We start from the raw sequence: 18391 nt of genomic DNA, 5'->3' as shown, positions 1-18391 counted from the left end.
GCCTGCGCGATGAGATGATGCAACCGAAAAAAAGGCAGATGCTGCGCTTGCGCGATGTGATGATGCAACCAAAAAAAAGCAGATGCTGCGCCTGCGCGATGTGATGATGCAACCAAAAAAAGGCAGATGCTGCGCCTGCGCGATGTGATGATGGGAGAATCATCTTCCTTCTTTCGGTTGCATCATCACATTGTGCGAACGCAGCGTCCTTCCTTATTCTTTTGCTTTTTTGGTATTTGTGAGAAAGAACTCAAGTAAAAGAAAAAATATTTAAACAGGAAAATGGACATTGGTAGTAAGATCTACCAATCGCAGAAGACTCGCTAAAGAGAAGAATGATGCAAAATGGGAAAAATAGTTACAGAACACTTTCATCCTAAAAGTGAGACGTCAAAAATGATTTTATGACGCTATTTAATTCAGCCTGCAAATGTAAATAGCTTGTATGTTTAGCTAATATAATGTTTCTCTTCTCCCAAGTTTTCTTTTAGTTGTAAGCCCAATGTAAGTTTTATATAATGAATGGATGACAACTATATAGCTCCATTCATTAATATAATATATTTTTGAACGCATAAGCATAATTATGTTAATGTTTAGCCTAATAAACTTGGTACAAGCTTGGAGTACATACTATATGAAATGACTACTTACGCTTGATAAAAAATAATTGTTTAGCCCAATAAACCTGGTATAAACATGCATAAAGTACATTCATTGAGACGAAAGTAACCAACATGAACTGATAAACGTCTGTCAAAAAAACACTTTGGTTAACTATTCAATAACTTCTGTTGTATTGTGCACAAGTAAATCACTGTCAATAGCTGAAGATGAACAATTGATGTCGACATCGATGAAAAGTACAGAAATGACATGTATAGTTGTCATCAAATGGTGCTTGTGTCGCATCACATACGAACTTTGTCATCGTTAAATCGGAGAAAAAGAGAATTGGAGTAAACTACTATCTATGAAAACAATGCTCGTACATGTCATGTATCAGCTGGAATATGGGCTTGGTGTAATCCTTTGTAAATATCATACTCGTTTGAACACTTTCTAAATCAATATTTGTGTCAAACTGCATGCTGGGAAGATATAACTCGCCTTACATTCAACAACACGTGCTAATTGGGATTAATCAACTGTGGTTTAAAATATAAGAACAGAGAACGAATACTAAAAATTTTCAAAAACGTTGGCGAGTTTATATATTGTCGCACACAGAAATTTACACTTTATCGACCGTGGCATCTGCATCATTGCTGTACGTTACTCAACTGGCTGTTATCAGCCTTGATCTTACAGGTATGTGCTAAAATTTTAGGCACGTTGTTCATAAAATAATGTAGCTGCTTGAAAAACATACAACTTCCAGAGACCTTTTAGAAATAAAAATGCTAAAATTCTCTTATACTTGTTTTAATGTTTTCACATACATTATCATTGGTATAAAAAATGATTTCGCAAAAAAAAAAATTCACCAACGCACGTTTTCATTTTCTAAAACATTTTTTATGTGTAAAGAAATGAAGCATCAGATCAATGAAATAGATCATGGAAATCACATATCTTGCCGTGGATTATATCATGGATCGTATCATATATGTCATGGAGTACATAATGGATATCATGGATCACATCACAGATATCATGCATGGATCACATTCTAACATGGAGTACATTATGGATATCATGGATCACATTGTCGACATCATGCACTATATTATGGATATAATGGACATCGTGGATTATATCTTCAATGTCGTAGATTACGTCATGGATGACGAAAGGAAATCTACAATGATGACGACGATAAAGGTGCCATAGTTTACATTTTGTTAATATCCTGGTGATCAATATTAGCATGAATATAATTGAAAAATGGCTAAACTTATTGACTGTCTTGATGCTGTTAGAGTTTATACATTTTTCATACTGATTTCAAATAATGATTGCAGAACATCGCCGATGATTTCAGAGCAAACAGTTGTCTGAAAATGACGGCACATATTGTACTGCACGAGAGCTTTTACCTAGCTATCGTGCAACATAAAGATGTCATCATTTACGGGCTTCTAACAATGTCAAATAGTTTGAGTGTTAATGAAATGAACTATTTTTATAAGTTCATTTTTTGATCACCAGGATACACTAATCTAAGTTCAAGGAAATAAGCATGGGTTTCCTTGAATTTTGATCGTGCGCATGAATATTTCAAATCCAACATGAAAACTAAAAAGCATAACTAAACATTAAAAGTCTGAATGCCTGAATAAAAGCGCGATACGATCACAAAAAAAAAACGGTCAAAAATATGGAAGAATCCAAAATATGGCAGAATCCAAAAACATGGCAGAATCTAAAACATGGCAGAATCCAAAACATGGCAGAATCCAAAACATGGCAGAATCCAAAAACATGGCAGAATCCAAAACATGGCAGAAAACAACAAAGCAAACTTCGGCATTTTGGCAATGCAAGCAGCTGCATGACGTAAATAACATTTAAATAAAATTATAAATGCCTGAAATATTCTTGCTTGATGATGCTCTTCGATTTCCACGATTCGTTTTTAAGTTAAAATTTTCAACCATGCTAAAAAAAAAGCTTAGTGTCAATGAATGCGGCACAAAAGGAACAACTTTAAGTGTTTAAAAATGTTTGTGGCTAAAAAATGAATGACCTGTATCATCAAGATGAATATGTCTGTTGTGAAAAAAATTGTCTGGTGAAAAACAAAACAGAATAGGTGCATGATACTCTGGCATTGCTTTTGAATATCAAAATTAATGTTATGACAGTGGCATGCTCGTCTCAACATCAAGTCTAACATCTTCATCGATTTGCTGAAGAAAGATGATTTGATAGCGAGACGAACTAATCGGCGATACATTAAGAGTAGATGTAGGTAGAAATAATTGTAAACGGTGCCAAACTGGTGCCTAGGTGATCGAGTGTTGGACACAAGAAGGATTGGTTGGCACGCCGTTTGGTAATGTATAAGGGCCCAGGGAAGCGGTTCCCCATCCATTAGGTTCCAATTCGGCTCGGGTACTGATATTGCTTTGCAGGTGTCTCATCGTCGCAGGTTCGTCTCATCGTGGAAAGGTTTGCTTTGATTTATTTTATTTTATAGATATTAGTTAAATCATGCCACTGATCGACAGGGTTATAGCTAAGGCTGCGCATACGCAAAAAAACGCTGAAGTCAAAAGCGACTTAAAAATGGCAGTACGTAGCGGACTCGGTTCATTTTTAAAAGACAGTTTTTACAAGGATGTATGTTGCTTTCATCACCTCTTTCGACAACTTTGTAAAGATAGAGGCAGTCTACATATTGTTGTAAACATAACTAAGGACTTATGAATGTAAACATGAGTTTTGTAAAGATAACAGGTAAAAAAATAAACAAGGTGATCATAAGCATACATCCCACATTTTCTTGAGGGTTTTCCTCCGGCGTATCGCCGGTTTCCCTCAATGAGTATTCTCTCGAATATTCTCAAAAACAAAAAAGGGTGGCCATGTTTGGGACCTACATGAAACATGAAGAGTTTGCATGGTTATTGGGTTAAATTCCCAGTCCACTCGAAAACCGCCAGCTGAAAGAAGAATAATTTACTTTCTTTAAACTATGGATCATGTTAATTCATCTTGGAAAGTCAAGGTAAAAAATTTTTTACCATGCACAACTGTATGAATGTAGTTATTTAGAAAATGTAAAATACTTATTGCTGTGTAATAATGTTTGTTTTTAAATTTTTAAGGTATTATTTGTGCAAGAAATGAAGTATTCATTTGCTGCATCACGTGGTTAAAAAACTTCGTTTCTTCTTTTGGTAAATATATGTATCAATAAAGGAATGATAATGCCAAGAAAACTCTATGAATGAAAGCTTCACACACTGTAAGAATCACAAGGCCGTATACACAAAAAGAGAACCTTACGCATGCCGTGTGGGCTCCGGCGTTTAAGAATAGACCCAACGTATCCTCTGCGTGTCGTAAGAGGCGACTAAAAGAGGTTAACCACAGGAAAGGCACTTTACTTTAAGAACTATTCCCTTCGTTCTTGAAGTGGCCAAAAAGCTTAGAGAAATATGGGTTAAAGCTGACCCTAAGGAAACAAAATTGATGGTATTTAAAAGAACGGCGAAGAACTGGCGATAATAAAACATGAACATGAAGCGAAAATCATTGAGAAACTGCAACAAAATTATTTTATGAAATTAAAATAAAGACAATGTGGATTAAATTAACCACCAGAAGCGCTTGTTTATCGGTCGACTTGTGCACATTTCAACAAAACATTTTTTAAAGATTGGGCTTTATTTTTTCGACGTTTTTCAGTTCAAATAACGTTTTGCGAGGTAAACTGGCAAAACCCATTTAACTTGCATGATTGTATTATACATTAATTGAATCATACTTTTGAGTAATATGCCTTAATTTGAAAGTATAGCAGTGGTGGTCATAGAGACGTAGAGGTAGATCCTTGATAAATTTCCCTTTCAAAATAAGATGTATAACGAATAAATAATATAATATTGTAAATAAACTGTACCAGAAATGCTAGATAGACTAGAAACAAAAGCCAAATAGATGAAAGCAAGATCTTACGTGGAATATCAAGGTATACAACAAATTTCCAAGAAAATTTTGTTGAAATTTTCTTGGATCAAAGATGAATTTTCAATAGGGAAATAAGAAACTGGATCAATCATGGTTGCTACATTGACATAGAAAAACACCTTCATTTAAACACCTTGCATCAAGGGTTTTTTAAGCGCAGCATCCTATTTAGCCGGGTTACCTCAACATTTCTTGGAAAGCAGCGCACAGCGAATCTTTGTTTACCGGTTTACTTCAACGGCTCTTGGGTTTGATGTAACCCAAAGAAACATATTGATGTAACCCAGCAAAGAAAGATGCTCTTGCATCTTTCTTTGCTGGGTTACATCAATGTATTTCATCCAAGCCAAAGCATCTTCATTTGCTGGGTTACATCAATGCATCTTCCAAGCTAGCGCAGCGCGTTTTCATTTGCCGGATTACCTTAACGTTTCGGGAACACTGCATCTTCACACAGACGAATAAAGAAGGGAAGAAGAAAAAACGGCCATTCTAAACAAGTTTAAAGATCTATAAAGACACGACAAAGAGAAGGAGTAATGCAAATAACAAAAAAATTAGCTTTATAAAATTATTTGTAAATAGTTTGCATAAAGTTTTACCCCTAATTGCTTTCTTTAACTGGTGGATAAAGTGTTGTGTATTGCCAATATCGTTTCGTTAGTCTGAAGATTTTGTGCATAACAATAGTATTTTGTTCCATCTAAATATACGTATTGTATAAAGAGCTTGAGCATGACAAATATATTAATGTCAAGCATAAAATACATGCTTTGAACACTGAAGAGAAATACATAAGAATTGAGGCTATTTGAAATAACCTGAACTGAAACACGCCGGTACATATTTTGGTTTTATATTCAATATTTTTACTGTAATGTGCACAAGTAAATCCAAAACAATGCTCGTGTTGGCTCAAGTGAAAAATTGATCACGTCAAAATATCAAACAGCAGAACAAATCCTGGTTTCTAAGTCGCATCAAGTACGAACTTTTGAGAGAAAATATGAGTCAAACACTATCTTTAATGAAATCAACGCTCGTGCACAAAATGTTTCAGCTGGTATTTTGTTCTTGGTGCAATCTCGTGTCTTAACATCATAGAAGTTTGAACACTTTCTTAATCAATTTTTGTGTCAAACTGCATGCTGCTGGGAACGTTAAGCTCGTCGAGGGAAAAAAATACTCTACTTGGAATAAATCAATTGTGGTTCAAATGCAGCATGGAGATTCCAATGGAATTGTAGCGCCTTTATCATCGCTGAGCGTTTTGGAAAGCATTTGACTGTTTTCAACATCCATCTCAAAGGTATGTGTTTAACTGTTCGTAACTCTTACTTTAACTACTTTACATAAGGCAAGTACGATTTTTGAGAGACCTTCCTTAAAATGAAACTGCCTGTTTTTTAGTTTATCTTCCAAAACCCTTTACTTTGATGTAAAAAATAGTTTCACAAACGGGCGTGTTGATTTTTTCCTCATAAAAGACATTTTATTTTTTCAAAGATTCCACTATCATATCAAGTTGATGAATACATCATCGATATTACGAACAATATTATGCACAAATTGGACTACACTATGGACATTATGCAGAACATATCGTGGATTATATTGTGGATATCGTGGATTATATCGTGGATATCGTGGACAAAGTCGTCATGTCGCGAAAACAATGTGGATATCTTGGATTATGCCATCATTGTCAAGGATGACGTTAAGGTTGTACAAATCATGATGATAAAGGTACAATGGTTTACATTTTATTAAAATCCTGGTGATCAACATTAACATGATTACAATTGAACACTGACTGAGGTGAAATACAAAGTTAGTCGTTCTCTTGATTCCTGTTAGTGTTTAAATATTTTTATTTCGGTTTTCTTGTTTTGGAGCACGACAAAGTGCACTTCAGTGCGAACATTTCTCTGAAAATGACGTAACATCTTGAACTGCACGAGAGCTTTTGCCAAGCTATCGTACAAAATAAGGATGTCGTCATTCAAGAGCTTCTATTAATGTCTGATAGTCAGAGCATGTTTACAGTTGATGAAACAGAATTTCATTTTTTGATCACCAGGATACACGATGCTAGGTTCAAAGAAATAAGCATGGGTTTCTTTGAATTTTGGTCGTGCGCATGAATATTTCAAATTCAACATGAAAACTAAAAGCATAACTAAACATTAAAAGTCTGAATGCCTGAATAAAAGTGCGATACGATCACAAAAAAAACGGTCAAAAATATGGCAGAATCCAAAACATGGCGGAATCGAAAACATGGCAAAATACAAAACATGGCAGAAAACAGCAAAGCAAAATTCGGCAAATTTCGGCATTGCAAGCAGCTGCATGACATAAATTAAATTAAATTTAAATTAAATTATAAATGCCTGAAATATTCTTGCTTGATGATGCTCCTTCAATTTCCACGATTCGTTTTATTAGCGGTTTAAGATAAACTTTTCAACCATGCTAAACAAAAAAAAGCTTAGTGTCAATGAATGCGGCACAAAAGGAACAACTTTAAGTGTTTAAAAATGTTTGTGGCTAAAAATGACCTGCATCATCAAGATGACTATATCTGTCGTGAAAAAACAAACAATCGTCTTATATACAACGAAACAGATTAGGTGCATGATACTCTGGCATTGCTTTTGAATATCAAAATCAATGTTATGACAGTGGCATGCTCGTCTCAAAATCAAGACTAACATCTTCATCGATTTGCTGAAGAAAGATGATTTGATAACGAGACGAACTAATCGGCGATACATTAAGAGTAGATGTAGGTAGAAATAATTGTAAACGGTGCCAAACTGGTGCCTAGGTGATCGAGTGTTGGACACAAGAAGGATTGGCTGGCACGCCGTTTGGTAATGTATAAGGGCCCAGGGAAGCGGTTCCCCATCCATTAGGTTCCAATTCGGCTCGGGTACTAATGTCGCTTTGCAGGTGTCTCATCGTCGCAGGTCGTCTCATCGTGGAAAGGTTTGCTTTGATTTATTTTATTTTATAGATATTAGTTAAATGTTAAAATCGGTTATTTCATGCCACTGATCGACAGAGTTAGCTAAGGCTGCGCATACGCAAAAAAAACCCCGGAAAAGTCAAAAGCGACTTAAAAAATGGCAGTGTTTGGCGGATTCGGTTCATTTTTAAAAGACAATTTTTACAAGGATGTATGTTGCTTTGATCACCTCTTTCAACAACTTTGTAAAGATAGAGGCAGTCTACATATTGTTGTAAACATAACTAAGGACTTATGAATGTAAACATGACTTTTGTAAAGATAACATTTAAAAAAATAGACAAGGTGATCCTAAGCATACAACCAACGTTTTCTTGAGGGTTTTCCTCCGGCGTATCGCCGGTTTCCCTCAATAAGTATTCTCTCGAATATTCCCAAAAACAAAAAAGGGTGGCCATGTTTGGGACCTACAGGAAACATGAAGGGTTTGCATGGTTATTGGGTTAAATTCCCAGTCCACTCGAAAACCGCCAGCTGAAAGAAGAATAATTTACTTTCTTTAAACTATGGATCATGTTAATTCATCTTGGAAAATCAAGGTAAAAAAATTTTTTACCATGTACAACTGTATGAATGTAGTTATTTAGAAAATGTAAAATATTTATTGCTGTGTAATAATGTTTGTTTTTAAATTTTTAAGGTATTATTTGTGCAAGAAATGACGTATTCATTTGTTGCATCACGTGGTTAAAAAACTTCGTTTTTTCTTTTGGTAAATATATGTATCAATAAAGGAATGATAATGCCAAGAAAACTCTATGAATGAAAGCTTCACACACTGTAAGAATTACAAGGCTGTATACACAAAAAGAGAACATTACGCATGCCGTGTGGGCTCCGGCGTTTAAGAATAGACCCAACGTATCCTCTGCGTGTCGTAAGAGGCGACTAAAAGAGGTTAACCACAGGAAAGGAATTTTACTTTAAGAACTATTACCTTGATTCTTGAAGTGGCTAAAAAAAGCTTAGAGAAGTATGGGTTAAAGCTGACCCTAAGAAAACAAAATTGATGCTATTTAAGAACGACAAAGAACTGGCTAATACAAGACATGAACATGAAGTGAATATCAATGACAAACTGCAACAAAAATTATTTCATGAAATTAAAATACAATTTTACGTAAAGTAACCATCTTTATTCACAGAGAACACAAAAAATAGTAGTTCTTGCTTATCAGTTGACTTGTTCACATTTTTACATATCATTTTTTTGATGATGGTCAATGTATTTACCTTATGTTTACCTTATGATACATGAATGAAGTTAAAATGTGATGTAATGGAATAATAAAGAGAACATATGAAAGTTTTATGGTCGATTTGTATAACGATGTAATATTTAATTAGGTAATCACGTGACTAATAAATTGACTTTCACTTACTTCACTGGAATTGAAAATTGACTCTAAAACATATCAGGCATTTTTCTCCTTTTTCAGTCACTAATTTTGAGGAGCAAAACAGTTGGATCATAAAGTTAGTTTGATACTAGTTTGTCCTTCACAATCCAATATCGTGTTGAGATAGGAGAAATTTGCATCAGTGAAGATGTAACTGTTGGGCATCAACAAGATAAGCATTGTTTGCTTCTCGATCACAAATAGCTTGAGATCTTTACACTTATTCTCAGTTACATGACAAACCTGCGAGAAAAAATTATTGTATTAAATCGAAATAATGAATGAAATGACTTGGATGATTAATTTTGTTACATTGCATTGCTAGATCATTTTTAATCAAGGTTTGCTTAGAAATAAAAACATAAAGAAGAATTCACCTCAAGAATTTAAGAAAGTAAACTGTGTAGGGCCAAATAGATCAAGAAGAATACCACACATAAAGTAGAAACAAAGGTAGACACAAAGGTACACATACAAACGGAGACATAAAGTTAGAAACGAAGGTAGACACAAAGGTAGATAATAATGGTAAACAAAAATGTTGACATAAAGGTAGACACTAAGGTAGAGACAAAAATACCCTAGTCGATATCCTATTCAGAAGACACTCTACATAGTTGCGCCCCACCACCCCCCATCATAGTAGATACCCTACATAGTCGACACTATATTTAGTCTACGCTAGTCTACCATTATGTCTACCTTTATGTCCAGGGGGGGCATGCCCTTCTCTATCAACGGAATAGCAATTTACAAGCACGATACTTCGTTAATTTTTTTTATATCTTTGAATAATTGAGTACAAAATTATTGAATTACAAAAAAAGATTGTGAAGAGTCAATAGGTTGGCATTTGATAAGTTTATAAAAGTTGAGAAAACTTGTTGTTCAAAATTGATGAATAAATTTGATTAATAAGTTTTGTCAACTGTTATAAACATGGTTTAACGAAGAGAAAAAGAAGATCCGCCACCCGGAGGTTTGTGTATTCGAGATGAAGGTCGGAAAGGCTGATCATCATCAACTTGCTCACCTAAAGAAAAGTAGCCTTAAATGAACATCCCTGGGATGCACTAACAACGACAGAAATACTCCCATATTTACACCAAGTTTTACTATTTTTAAAGTACATGAAGAGTTATTGGGTGTACTAACCAGCCAATGAGAAACCAGATGAATGTAGATCTCTGTGTCCTGAACGTTGAACTTTCTCCTTTCTTGCTTTCTTTGAGTATTGTTCTGGTGAGATGGTAGTTTGAGGTATATCATCCAGTTTAATCTGAATCACTTCGCCCGTATAAGGTTCACGTTCTACCTTCTTGGGAACCCAAACCTTAACAATTATTTTTTAGTTGAAGTTTTTTTCAAGTTAATGAATTTCCAGAAAAAACAGTTCATAAGGATGAAGTTATTCTATCATTAAAATTACCTTATCTCTTTGTTGTACAGTTTTGTAAACGTAATTTGAAAATACTGGATTGGGGATGAACTTGCCATTACCTCTTACGACGTTTAACTGTCGGGAAAAACAAAACTACGTATATGTTAAATCTGACTTGTTGAAGGAGAAAATATTGGTTAAAAATAACCTCTCCATTTTCATATAAAACTTCACCCCGTGAGATTGTAACTTTACATACACCATGACACTCGAGGCCCTCGAAGATATTGAAATCTACCATCTAAAAAAAACACGCAAAAAATGTATCGTTAAAGACAAAGCAAACTAAATACAAGGGAATTTAATGTGCATCACATAACAAGTCAATTTCCCATGCCTGATGATGAGTCTTAGCTGATATAACACGACTCTCATGAGGATCCCACACAATCACATCACCATCTGAACCCTTCGCTATGCGACCCTAAAATCAGTAAAGTTTATCAATTTCTAAGCGCTGAAACATCATATCAGCACACATCAAAACCTAACATTTTTTAATTTACTAACCTTTCTGGGATAAATGTTATAGATTTTTGCTGCTTCTGTGCTTGTTACTGCAACAAATCTACATGGATCCATTTTACCAGCATGCTAAATGATATAATTAATGATGAGAACTAGAAGTTTGCAGACAGTAAAAAGGAAATCAAGAAAAAATTATCTCACCACTCCTTTCTCCCATATTACCGACATTCTATCCTCCACACCTGAACGAAAAAATTATTTGAAGCAGCTGAGAAAAGAATGTTATACAAGATTGGAAAAAATAGAAAGAAAACATAGACATTGCAATTTGGACATAAAAACAAGAGCGATGGTCAATATTTACATGTAGACAACTCACCATTTACTCCATTTGGTATTTTACGAAAGTCGTCTTTACCAAGAGCTTTTTGATTTGTGCTAAATGTGCAGTTGTCTGTTCCAGTACACTGAAGATCACCACTGAAATAAAAGGAAAAACTGGTCTATCAAAATAACAAATTATCTTAGGCCAGTTCTTCTAGTTCATAACAATAGAACACCTTTAGCTTCAGTAAAGGCTACTTCTTTTTTATTTAGTTAGCATTCAGCAAGAAATCTTAACTAGTATTGACATGATTTATGAGTTCAATCAACTCTAAGCTATTTTACAAGGAGGTAAATTATCACCAAATACTAATCTGAGTTCCATTAAGAAAATAACAACATAAATACTGTGATACATGACATCATACTTGGCTAGAAGATCCATTAAATGATCAGGTGTTGATAAATCGGGACGTAATGGTGGACCCATAACATGTGCAGCTGCATGTCGCCAACATTTATGCCAATAGTTTGTACCATTAGCACCGAGTCCTGCAGCTATTGGTTCACCAAAGACAACACAACCACGTCTACGAGCATCTGCTATAACATTGGCACTGCTTTTGCTCATTACATGAACAATATATATTGGACAATTGACCTAATGGGGATGGTATAAAGTTATATTTATATATGAAGATAATTGTAGACCATTATGGATATTTATGGATGACAATAGATAAGGAAACATATTTATTAGACAGAGAAAATTGTACCTGACTGGCAATAGTAATTGCTCTAAGAGTTGCTTCAGCTTCAACCTAAGATAAAACATTATTGAATTTCTAGTGCTAAATACTGGTTAAAAGTGCCATCTTTTGTGTATATGTCTTGAAAATGACATACCCATTCTGGACGGCACATTTCATGACCTTCTGGTCCAGTGATTCCCAAAGAAATCATCTTCTTTGAACCCTAAAAATAAAAACAAAGCAAGATATTATACAGTCCTTTCTACACATTCTAAACAACAGGTCCATCTTCACTGAATGCATAATATCAAGCATGGATATAATAAACTGTAACAGATAACAAATTCAAACCTCATGGATCAAATCACCATTTTCAGCATGAACCATTGCTAAAGCACCTAAGTCTTTACATTTTGAATAAATGTGATACATTTCCTCATCTGTTGTCATCATTACATCTTTATAAGCCATAAATGTCTTGAACGAGTTCACTCCTAAAGCATCATATTAACAATAAAATTTGATTGACTGAAATGACTTAATAATATATGCAACATATCGTAATATTATAGTTGTTGGAATTATAAAATCATATATCAATTATTAATGGAAAAATCACAAACATTTTCTTGAAAGTCAATGTTTATTTACCTCGTTCTTTGCAAAGCACTTCCATCTCTTTGCCAACACTTTCATCCCACCATGTAACTGCTACATGGAATGAGTAATCACACACAACTACATGAAAATAATATATCTTTTAATCATCAGTTCATTTTTTCAAAATTATAGTCATGCACCAAACAGATGAAATCTAAAAAAGTTGAAGAAAGCATTTGTCAATACAATAATTTGGGAGACCTTTTTCATCTGCCCACTTTCTCCATTTATCATAAGCAGCAAGTAATGATTCCCCTTTCATGGGAATCACAAAATCAACTAAAAAACAAATAATTCCACAATAAATGATTAAACTACACAGTGAATTTTATAATCAAATATTAAAATTTTGTCTTACTTATCATAGTTGTTCCTCCAATGAGAGCTGCACGAGTACCATAATAAAAATCATCCACAGCAACAGTTCCCATAAAAGGCAACTGCATGTGTGTATGTGTATCAATGCCACCTTAACATCACCAAAAATAAGTTTTAAGAAGAGGTTAATTATTTATGTCAATATAAAAGCATTGTGGTTAAGTTTACCAGGCATAACATATTTCTTATGAGCATCAATAACCTTTGCTCCACCAGGCACCACAAGTGATTCACCAACATCTCTACAGTTGTATTAACATCCATTAAGTACAAAAACCTTATAAGTATCAATATACAACACAAAACATGCTACAAAATATTTCTCATCAAATTAAGATTAATTATGTTTACATCTTACTTTATGATACCATCTTCAATGAAGACATCAGCATCAAACATACAATCATGGTTAACAACTGTTCCACCTTTAATAAACACGCGTTTGTGCTAAAAATAACCCAACGAAAGATGATCAATAATCATTGCAGTAACACCTCAAGATAATCTCAGTAAATCTGATGTGCGCTTTGCCGTGTCATTTTTTCTACTTAAGAAATCACACAACGTTGGCTGGTATCGTCAGAGATACTAAAATTTGGCGTTCAGAGTTTACAAGTACAACATTTACATGTATACTATGGTATTTGAGTACCATAACAAACAGCTCTCAAATTGTTAATCAAGAACAACCAATTAAATAATAATAAGATAACACACATACCACCATCATCACGGAGTTTTAAGTATAAAAAGTGAAATCAATAATCTTTCTAGGAGTGGTTCATGGCGACTGGTAAAATGTTCAAAAATCCACGTGTTATATTTATATATGTAAATCAAACGTCAAAATTCATAAAAGTTGCATAATTTATACTAAAATTAATTCTATTTCTTTACATTGTCAATTATATTACAATCTTTTGTGTGGCTTTTAATAATTTTAATCCAAAGATATTATAGAACATTAATTTCCCAAGCAACAATTAAGATGATGATAAATAAATAATGAGTTATGTTCGTTCTGTCAAACGTCTTTTCAGGTAACAATATCTTGTTTGTCATTCGCAAACGACGACATATGAATATTTTGAGCAGAATTTCTTGCTAAAATACACCAATATCAAATGGTAAAATTTGTATATGCTGATTAACGTACGTTCTCACACGAAAATGTTCTGTCGAGTATAGAATCCTATAAAATGTGCTATAGCATATTTTTAGTAAAGCCCATTGAATATTAAAAAGAATGTTCTATGACACAAAAATATGAAAGTGAACACTATTCTTGTTCTATGCATGGTCTTTGTTCCCTATAGTGTCACATGTTATGTCATTTTAGGTTGTGTGAGGACTGTTCTTTTTCTCTGTTGTTCATTTATAACTACCTACACTGACACGTTATCTTAGGTAGTATAAAGACTCTTCTCGTTGTATTTTTTTGAACGAACGGTTAACATTAAAAACTATCGTTGTTCTTGGTCATTAAATTACATTAATATATTCAGTCATACCTTCAAAATAAAATGTATCCAAATCATCATCAGGATGAGGAAGAAAAGGCGCTGGATACCCATCAATTTTTGACCATTCAAATACAGAAAAAAATGACAGCTTTTTTATCTCTATAATAAGCAACATCTCAGTTACACGTCACAACATTAACATGTCAATAAATAGACAAACCTTCTGCTTTAGGTCTTTTAGAAGGATCTTTAACAAGAATACTTGCAATTGCACTTTCAGCAACATTAGACAAGGCTTCCTCTCCTTCAGGAAGAAGATATTCTAAAATACAACAATATATATTAAATGTTTGATACCACGTACAACAATTTCGATGTCGTTCCACACATTGAAATTACCTATGTTAATAATGTGTTTGAAAATCAGCTCAGGAGTTTCGTCAGAAAAGGGAGGAATACCAGTCAGGAATTCATATAAGCACACACCAAGAGCCCACCAGTCAACGCCAGCATCTAAGGAAGAAATTTATATTTTACACTGTTATGAAAACTAAGATGAAATTCATCATATGAAAAAGTTTTCTTCCATAACTCAGTAAAAATCCTCTAGATTTGCTACTAGAATAATAATACCATGATCTTGCATAAGTAAAACTTCCGGAGCTAAATAGTCAGGTGTTCCCACTATTCTTTGTCGAGGATTAGGTATAGGACCTCGTGTACATGACTTTGGTGTTCGTAGTGGAGTCATCTAAACAATATTAGAATATTTTGAAAAGGATATACTATCCTATGATAAAAAATCTCTAGTAAAGCTATAATATAAATCTCTAAAACACGTGATCCAGCCGTAAACTCACGTGATCACGACGTCGACGAGGTGTTGTGTAGGAACATCGTCCGGTATCATCACATGCTAACGTCAATGGTGATCGAAATTTTATTCTTGACGCGGAAGCAGTTTGATAATGCTTCGTGGGATTTACATTTGGTGTTTGAAAAATCTTGAACAAACGCCTTCATTTTCTGCAGTATCCACTAGACTGTCGTGGGCTAAATTCTGCTTATTTTGCGGAATAAACGATGATAAAGGTGTGAAGTATAAGGAAGATGAAACAGTCCTTTGACTGTTTTCTTGGGTCGTGCGCGACAAGTCAACTTTAGAAAGACTATTCAAATGACTTGCACAAGAATAAAAAACATTTGGTGACGTGCTGAAAGACTGAGATGCATCGTCAAAGTTTCTGCTCAATGGACTGCTCTCCATTGATTTATCTTTATCCCAAACGCCAGAATTGGTCGTTTTCTGAGACGATGATGCTGTCCTAGCTTTCTTGTCTCCCCATAACGCTGACGTCATCAGTTGCAGTGCTAACACGTGGAGCAACTTTCTCATTCACATCTTTGCATTTGTTCAACTGAAATAACTGCATCTCACATGTTAACCCTGATCGACTCGTTCTACGGCGTTTAGGAGAGCGTTCTTGTTCGTCCTCATCAGAATGTTGACCCTTCCGTTCTTAACACAATAAAAAGATGATAGCTACTAGGTAGTAGAACAAGTTATTCAACATAAATTATATTACATTTTTTATTGTATTGACTCTAAATCTGCAACAAAAGAAGATTTCACGTTCAATGAATTAATGCATATCGAACTTTTCACGGAAACTTGCAAGATTCAGAGGTATTGTCATTAATGTGTTTCTCTGATGTTTCATACCTGGGGTATGGAACACAGCTGAAGAAGAGGATCTTCTGTGCTTTAGTTTAGGAGTGGCAAAAACATATGGGGACTCTAAAGTTTCTTCGCACTCCTCTGAGAGTATACGAGAAAGCATCTGAGTTCTTGGTTTTAGTAGCTTTGGAATTGACTAGAAGAAACACAGTATGCTGTTGTATTATGGCAAAAATATTAAAAGTTGACAATCTGTCAACTACACTTAGAGTACAAAGAGAGCATACAAAAGTAAAATCTGTTTTTAGTGACGCAATTTGTCCAGGTGTTCTCCAGTATTCAGGTGATGACGTGTAATGTTTACATGATGGAGTTTTCCTTGCATCCATCACTGTTAGTTCTATAAATAAAAAAAAATAACAAAAAAATATCAACTAGAAACACTATAAAAAATTCACACTACGAAATATTTAAAGGATATTTCAACCTAAAAATTAACCAAAAACACTGTCGTCGTCAATACAAATTTCCCTAGTATACCCAACAAGCAGACAGAACCCAAAAATCCTTCAGTGACAAAGGCAAATGAAATGTAGGAAGATCTCCATCCTTCAATGAGCAAACAAAGAAAGTTGGGGCACTCTCTTTCAGTCAGCATAAAGAGAAAGTTGGGCCCTCTCCTTAAGTTAACATACACAGAGAATGGAGACCCTCAAACAGCAAACTGCTTCAATTACTTTTGTTTCTTTCAAGGTCCAGCTTTGAAAGTCCAAAGTCTGTGAGTTTTATTCGTCCTTCATTTGAGACAAGCATGTTGTCAGGCTTTATATCTCTGAAGAAGTCAAACAGTAAATTCTGATAGTTGAACAAAACAATTAAAGATTGTTCCTTTACTATAATATACATGAAGAAAGTTTATAATATACATTTTAATAAAGTGAAGACGGAAGAAAGTTACATTACCGATGTATGATTCCATGATTATGAAGATATTGTAAAGCAAGGGCAACCTAAAAAGTTTTGAAAATGCATAAAAAAAGTGAATAAAAGATCAGTATCTTATAAAAATGATAATAAAAATGAGAACCTGCGCTATATATAATCGGGCCATTTGTTCATCAAAATAGCCCATACTGTATAACAAAGATTTAAGATCTCCACCAATGAGATATTCCATTACCTAAAAAGATGAGAAGGAATATAAAAGTTCTACACATCAAAATGAAGATCACATACATTGTGATAAAATATAACACACCAGATATATTTGGTCCTTTGATTGAAATGAATAAAAGAGATGTACAATATAAGGACTTTTAGATAAAGCAAGGGCATCTCTTTCTGCAACAGCTACAAAAAAAGTGTCATTTTTTAAGTTGAAGAAAACAATTGCATCTTAAAAAATTTTTACTACCTTGTTCTATCATATTCTTCTTGACAAGTTCAGTTTTCTTCATCATTTTTATAGCATAGAGTTTTGCTGAATTTACATCAGTGTTTTCATCCTTTTTTCTTCCCAAAAAGACTTTACTTCATATACAATAACAAAAATTTGCATAATTATTATCATCATTTTTCATCACAATTACCTTTGCTGCACAAGTACTATCTCTCATTACTAGATAAGTAATCTTCAAGCCTCTACTCATGCTTTCCTAAGTCAGTCATTTCAGTGCAAAACCATTTTCATACAAAATACAATTTCTCAGTATAACGTTATTCTTGGGGACAAATTATGTTTCAACTTATTATACTTTATCTATATACTGTAAACAAAGTATTAATTTTTCGTTGAATGCAGCATATATATCTCACCCAAATGCTCCACGACTTATTGGCTTGATAACATCAAAATCTTCAATTTCAGGTAGCTAAAAAATCATGAACATGAACAAATATTTGACACAATCAGCTAACAAACAGCAAACTAAAGAAAGCATTTATACACATGTTGAACCTTGACAGAGGAGTCCATAGACATCGTCATTGTTAAAATGAAAGAAAAATTAAGACAATTCCTAACGATAATTTTGTTTTCAATGCAAAGATTGTTTAAAATTTCGAATTTTTCGCCTTCAATGGTATACACCGCTGTGCAAAAGTACTGAATGTTTACACTTTCCCAATGACGTTTTTAAACGACGTAATCAATGACATA

At 34.0% G+C, this 18391-nt stretch overlaps 2 protein-coding genes and 1 long non-coding RNA gene across 3 annotated transcripts; all 3 read right to left on the bottom strand.

The window, feature by feature from the left end:
- Positions 1 to 8783: 8783 nt before the first annotated feature.
- On the bottom strand, positions 8784 to 9713 carry LOC124452873. The gene is made up of 2 exons (XR_006950902.1): positions 9447 to 9713; positions 8784 to 9312 (listed from the first exon to the last, which is right to left on the bottom strand). It is a non-coding gene; the product is annotated as an uncharacterized LOC124452873 (long non-coding RNA).
- Positions 9714 to 9831: 118 nt separating this feature from the next.
- Positions 9832 to 13912, bottom strand: LOC124452864 (dihydropyrimidinase-like). The gene is made up of 18 exons (XM_047003492.1): positions 13814 to 13912; positions 13451 to 13539; positions 13261 to 13334; positions 13073 to 13183; positions 12916 to 12993; positions 12706 to 12792; positions 12406 to 12548; positions 12209 to 12277; positions 12079 to 12123; positions 11731 to 11963; positions 11358 to 11458; positions 11180 to 11220; positions 11021 to 11104; positions 10848 to 10934; positions 10659 to 10751; positions 10499 to 10585; positions 10225 to 10402; positions 9832 to 10102 (listed from the first exon to the last, which is right to left on the bottom strand). The coding sequence occupies exons 1-18, from the start codon at positions 13820 to 13822 to the stop codon at positions 10014 to 10016; spliced, it is 1698 nt and encodes a 565-aa protein (XP_046859448.1). The 5' UTR covers positions 13823 to 13912; the 3' UTR covers positions 9832 to 10013.
- A 33-nt stretch (positions 13913 to 13945) lies between these two features.
- LOC124453469 (serine/threonine-protein kinase greatwall-like) lies at positions 13946 to 18343 on the bottom strand. The gene is made up of 17 exons (XM_047004283.1): positions 18191 to 18343; positions 18049 to 18104; positions 17648 to 17763; positions 17492 to 17583; positions 17321 to 17413; positions 17197 to 17243; positions 16971 to 17065; positions 16521 to 16633; positions 16279 to 16429; positions 15886 to 16074; positions 15779 to 15830; positions 15416 to 15572; positions 15189 to 15306; positions 14955 to 15068; positions 14776 to 14877; positions 14604 to 14714; positions 13946 to 14196 (listed from the first exon to the last, which is right to left on the bottom strand). Exons 1-17 carry the CDS (start codon positions 18218 to 18220, stop codon positions 14129 to 14131), a joined length of 1704 nt encoding a protein of 567 aa, XP_046860239.1. The 5' UTR covers positions 18221 to 18343; the 3' UTR covers positions 13946 to 14128.
- Positions 18344 to 18391: the final 48 nt, after the last annotated feature.

This window comes from Xenia sp. Carnegie-2017, unplaced genomic scaffold (genome assembly GCF_021976095.1).
Source record: "Xenia sp. Carnegie-2017 unplaced genomic scaffold, XeniaSp_v1 HiC_scaffold_25, whole genome shotgun sequence".
NCBI classification, from domain to species: Eukaryota; Metazoa; Cnidaria; class Anthozoa; order Malacalcyonacea; family Xeniidae; genus Xenia; species Xenia sp. Carnegie-2017.
The sequence above is the reverse complement of the archived record's forward strand: the minus strand, read 5'-3'. Positions and strand labels throughout refer to the sequence as shown.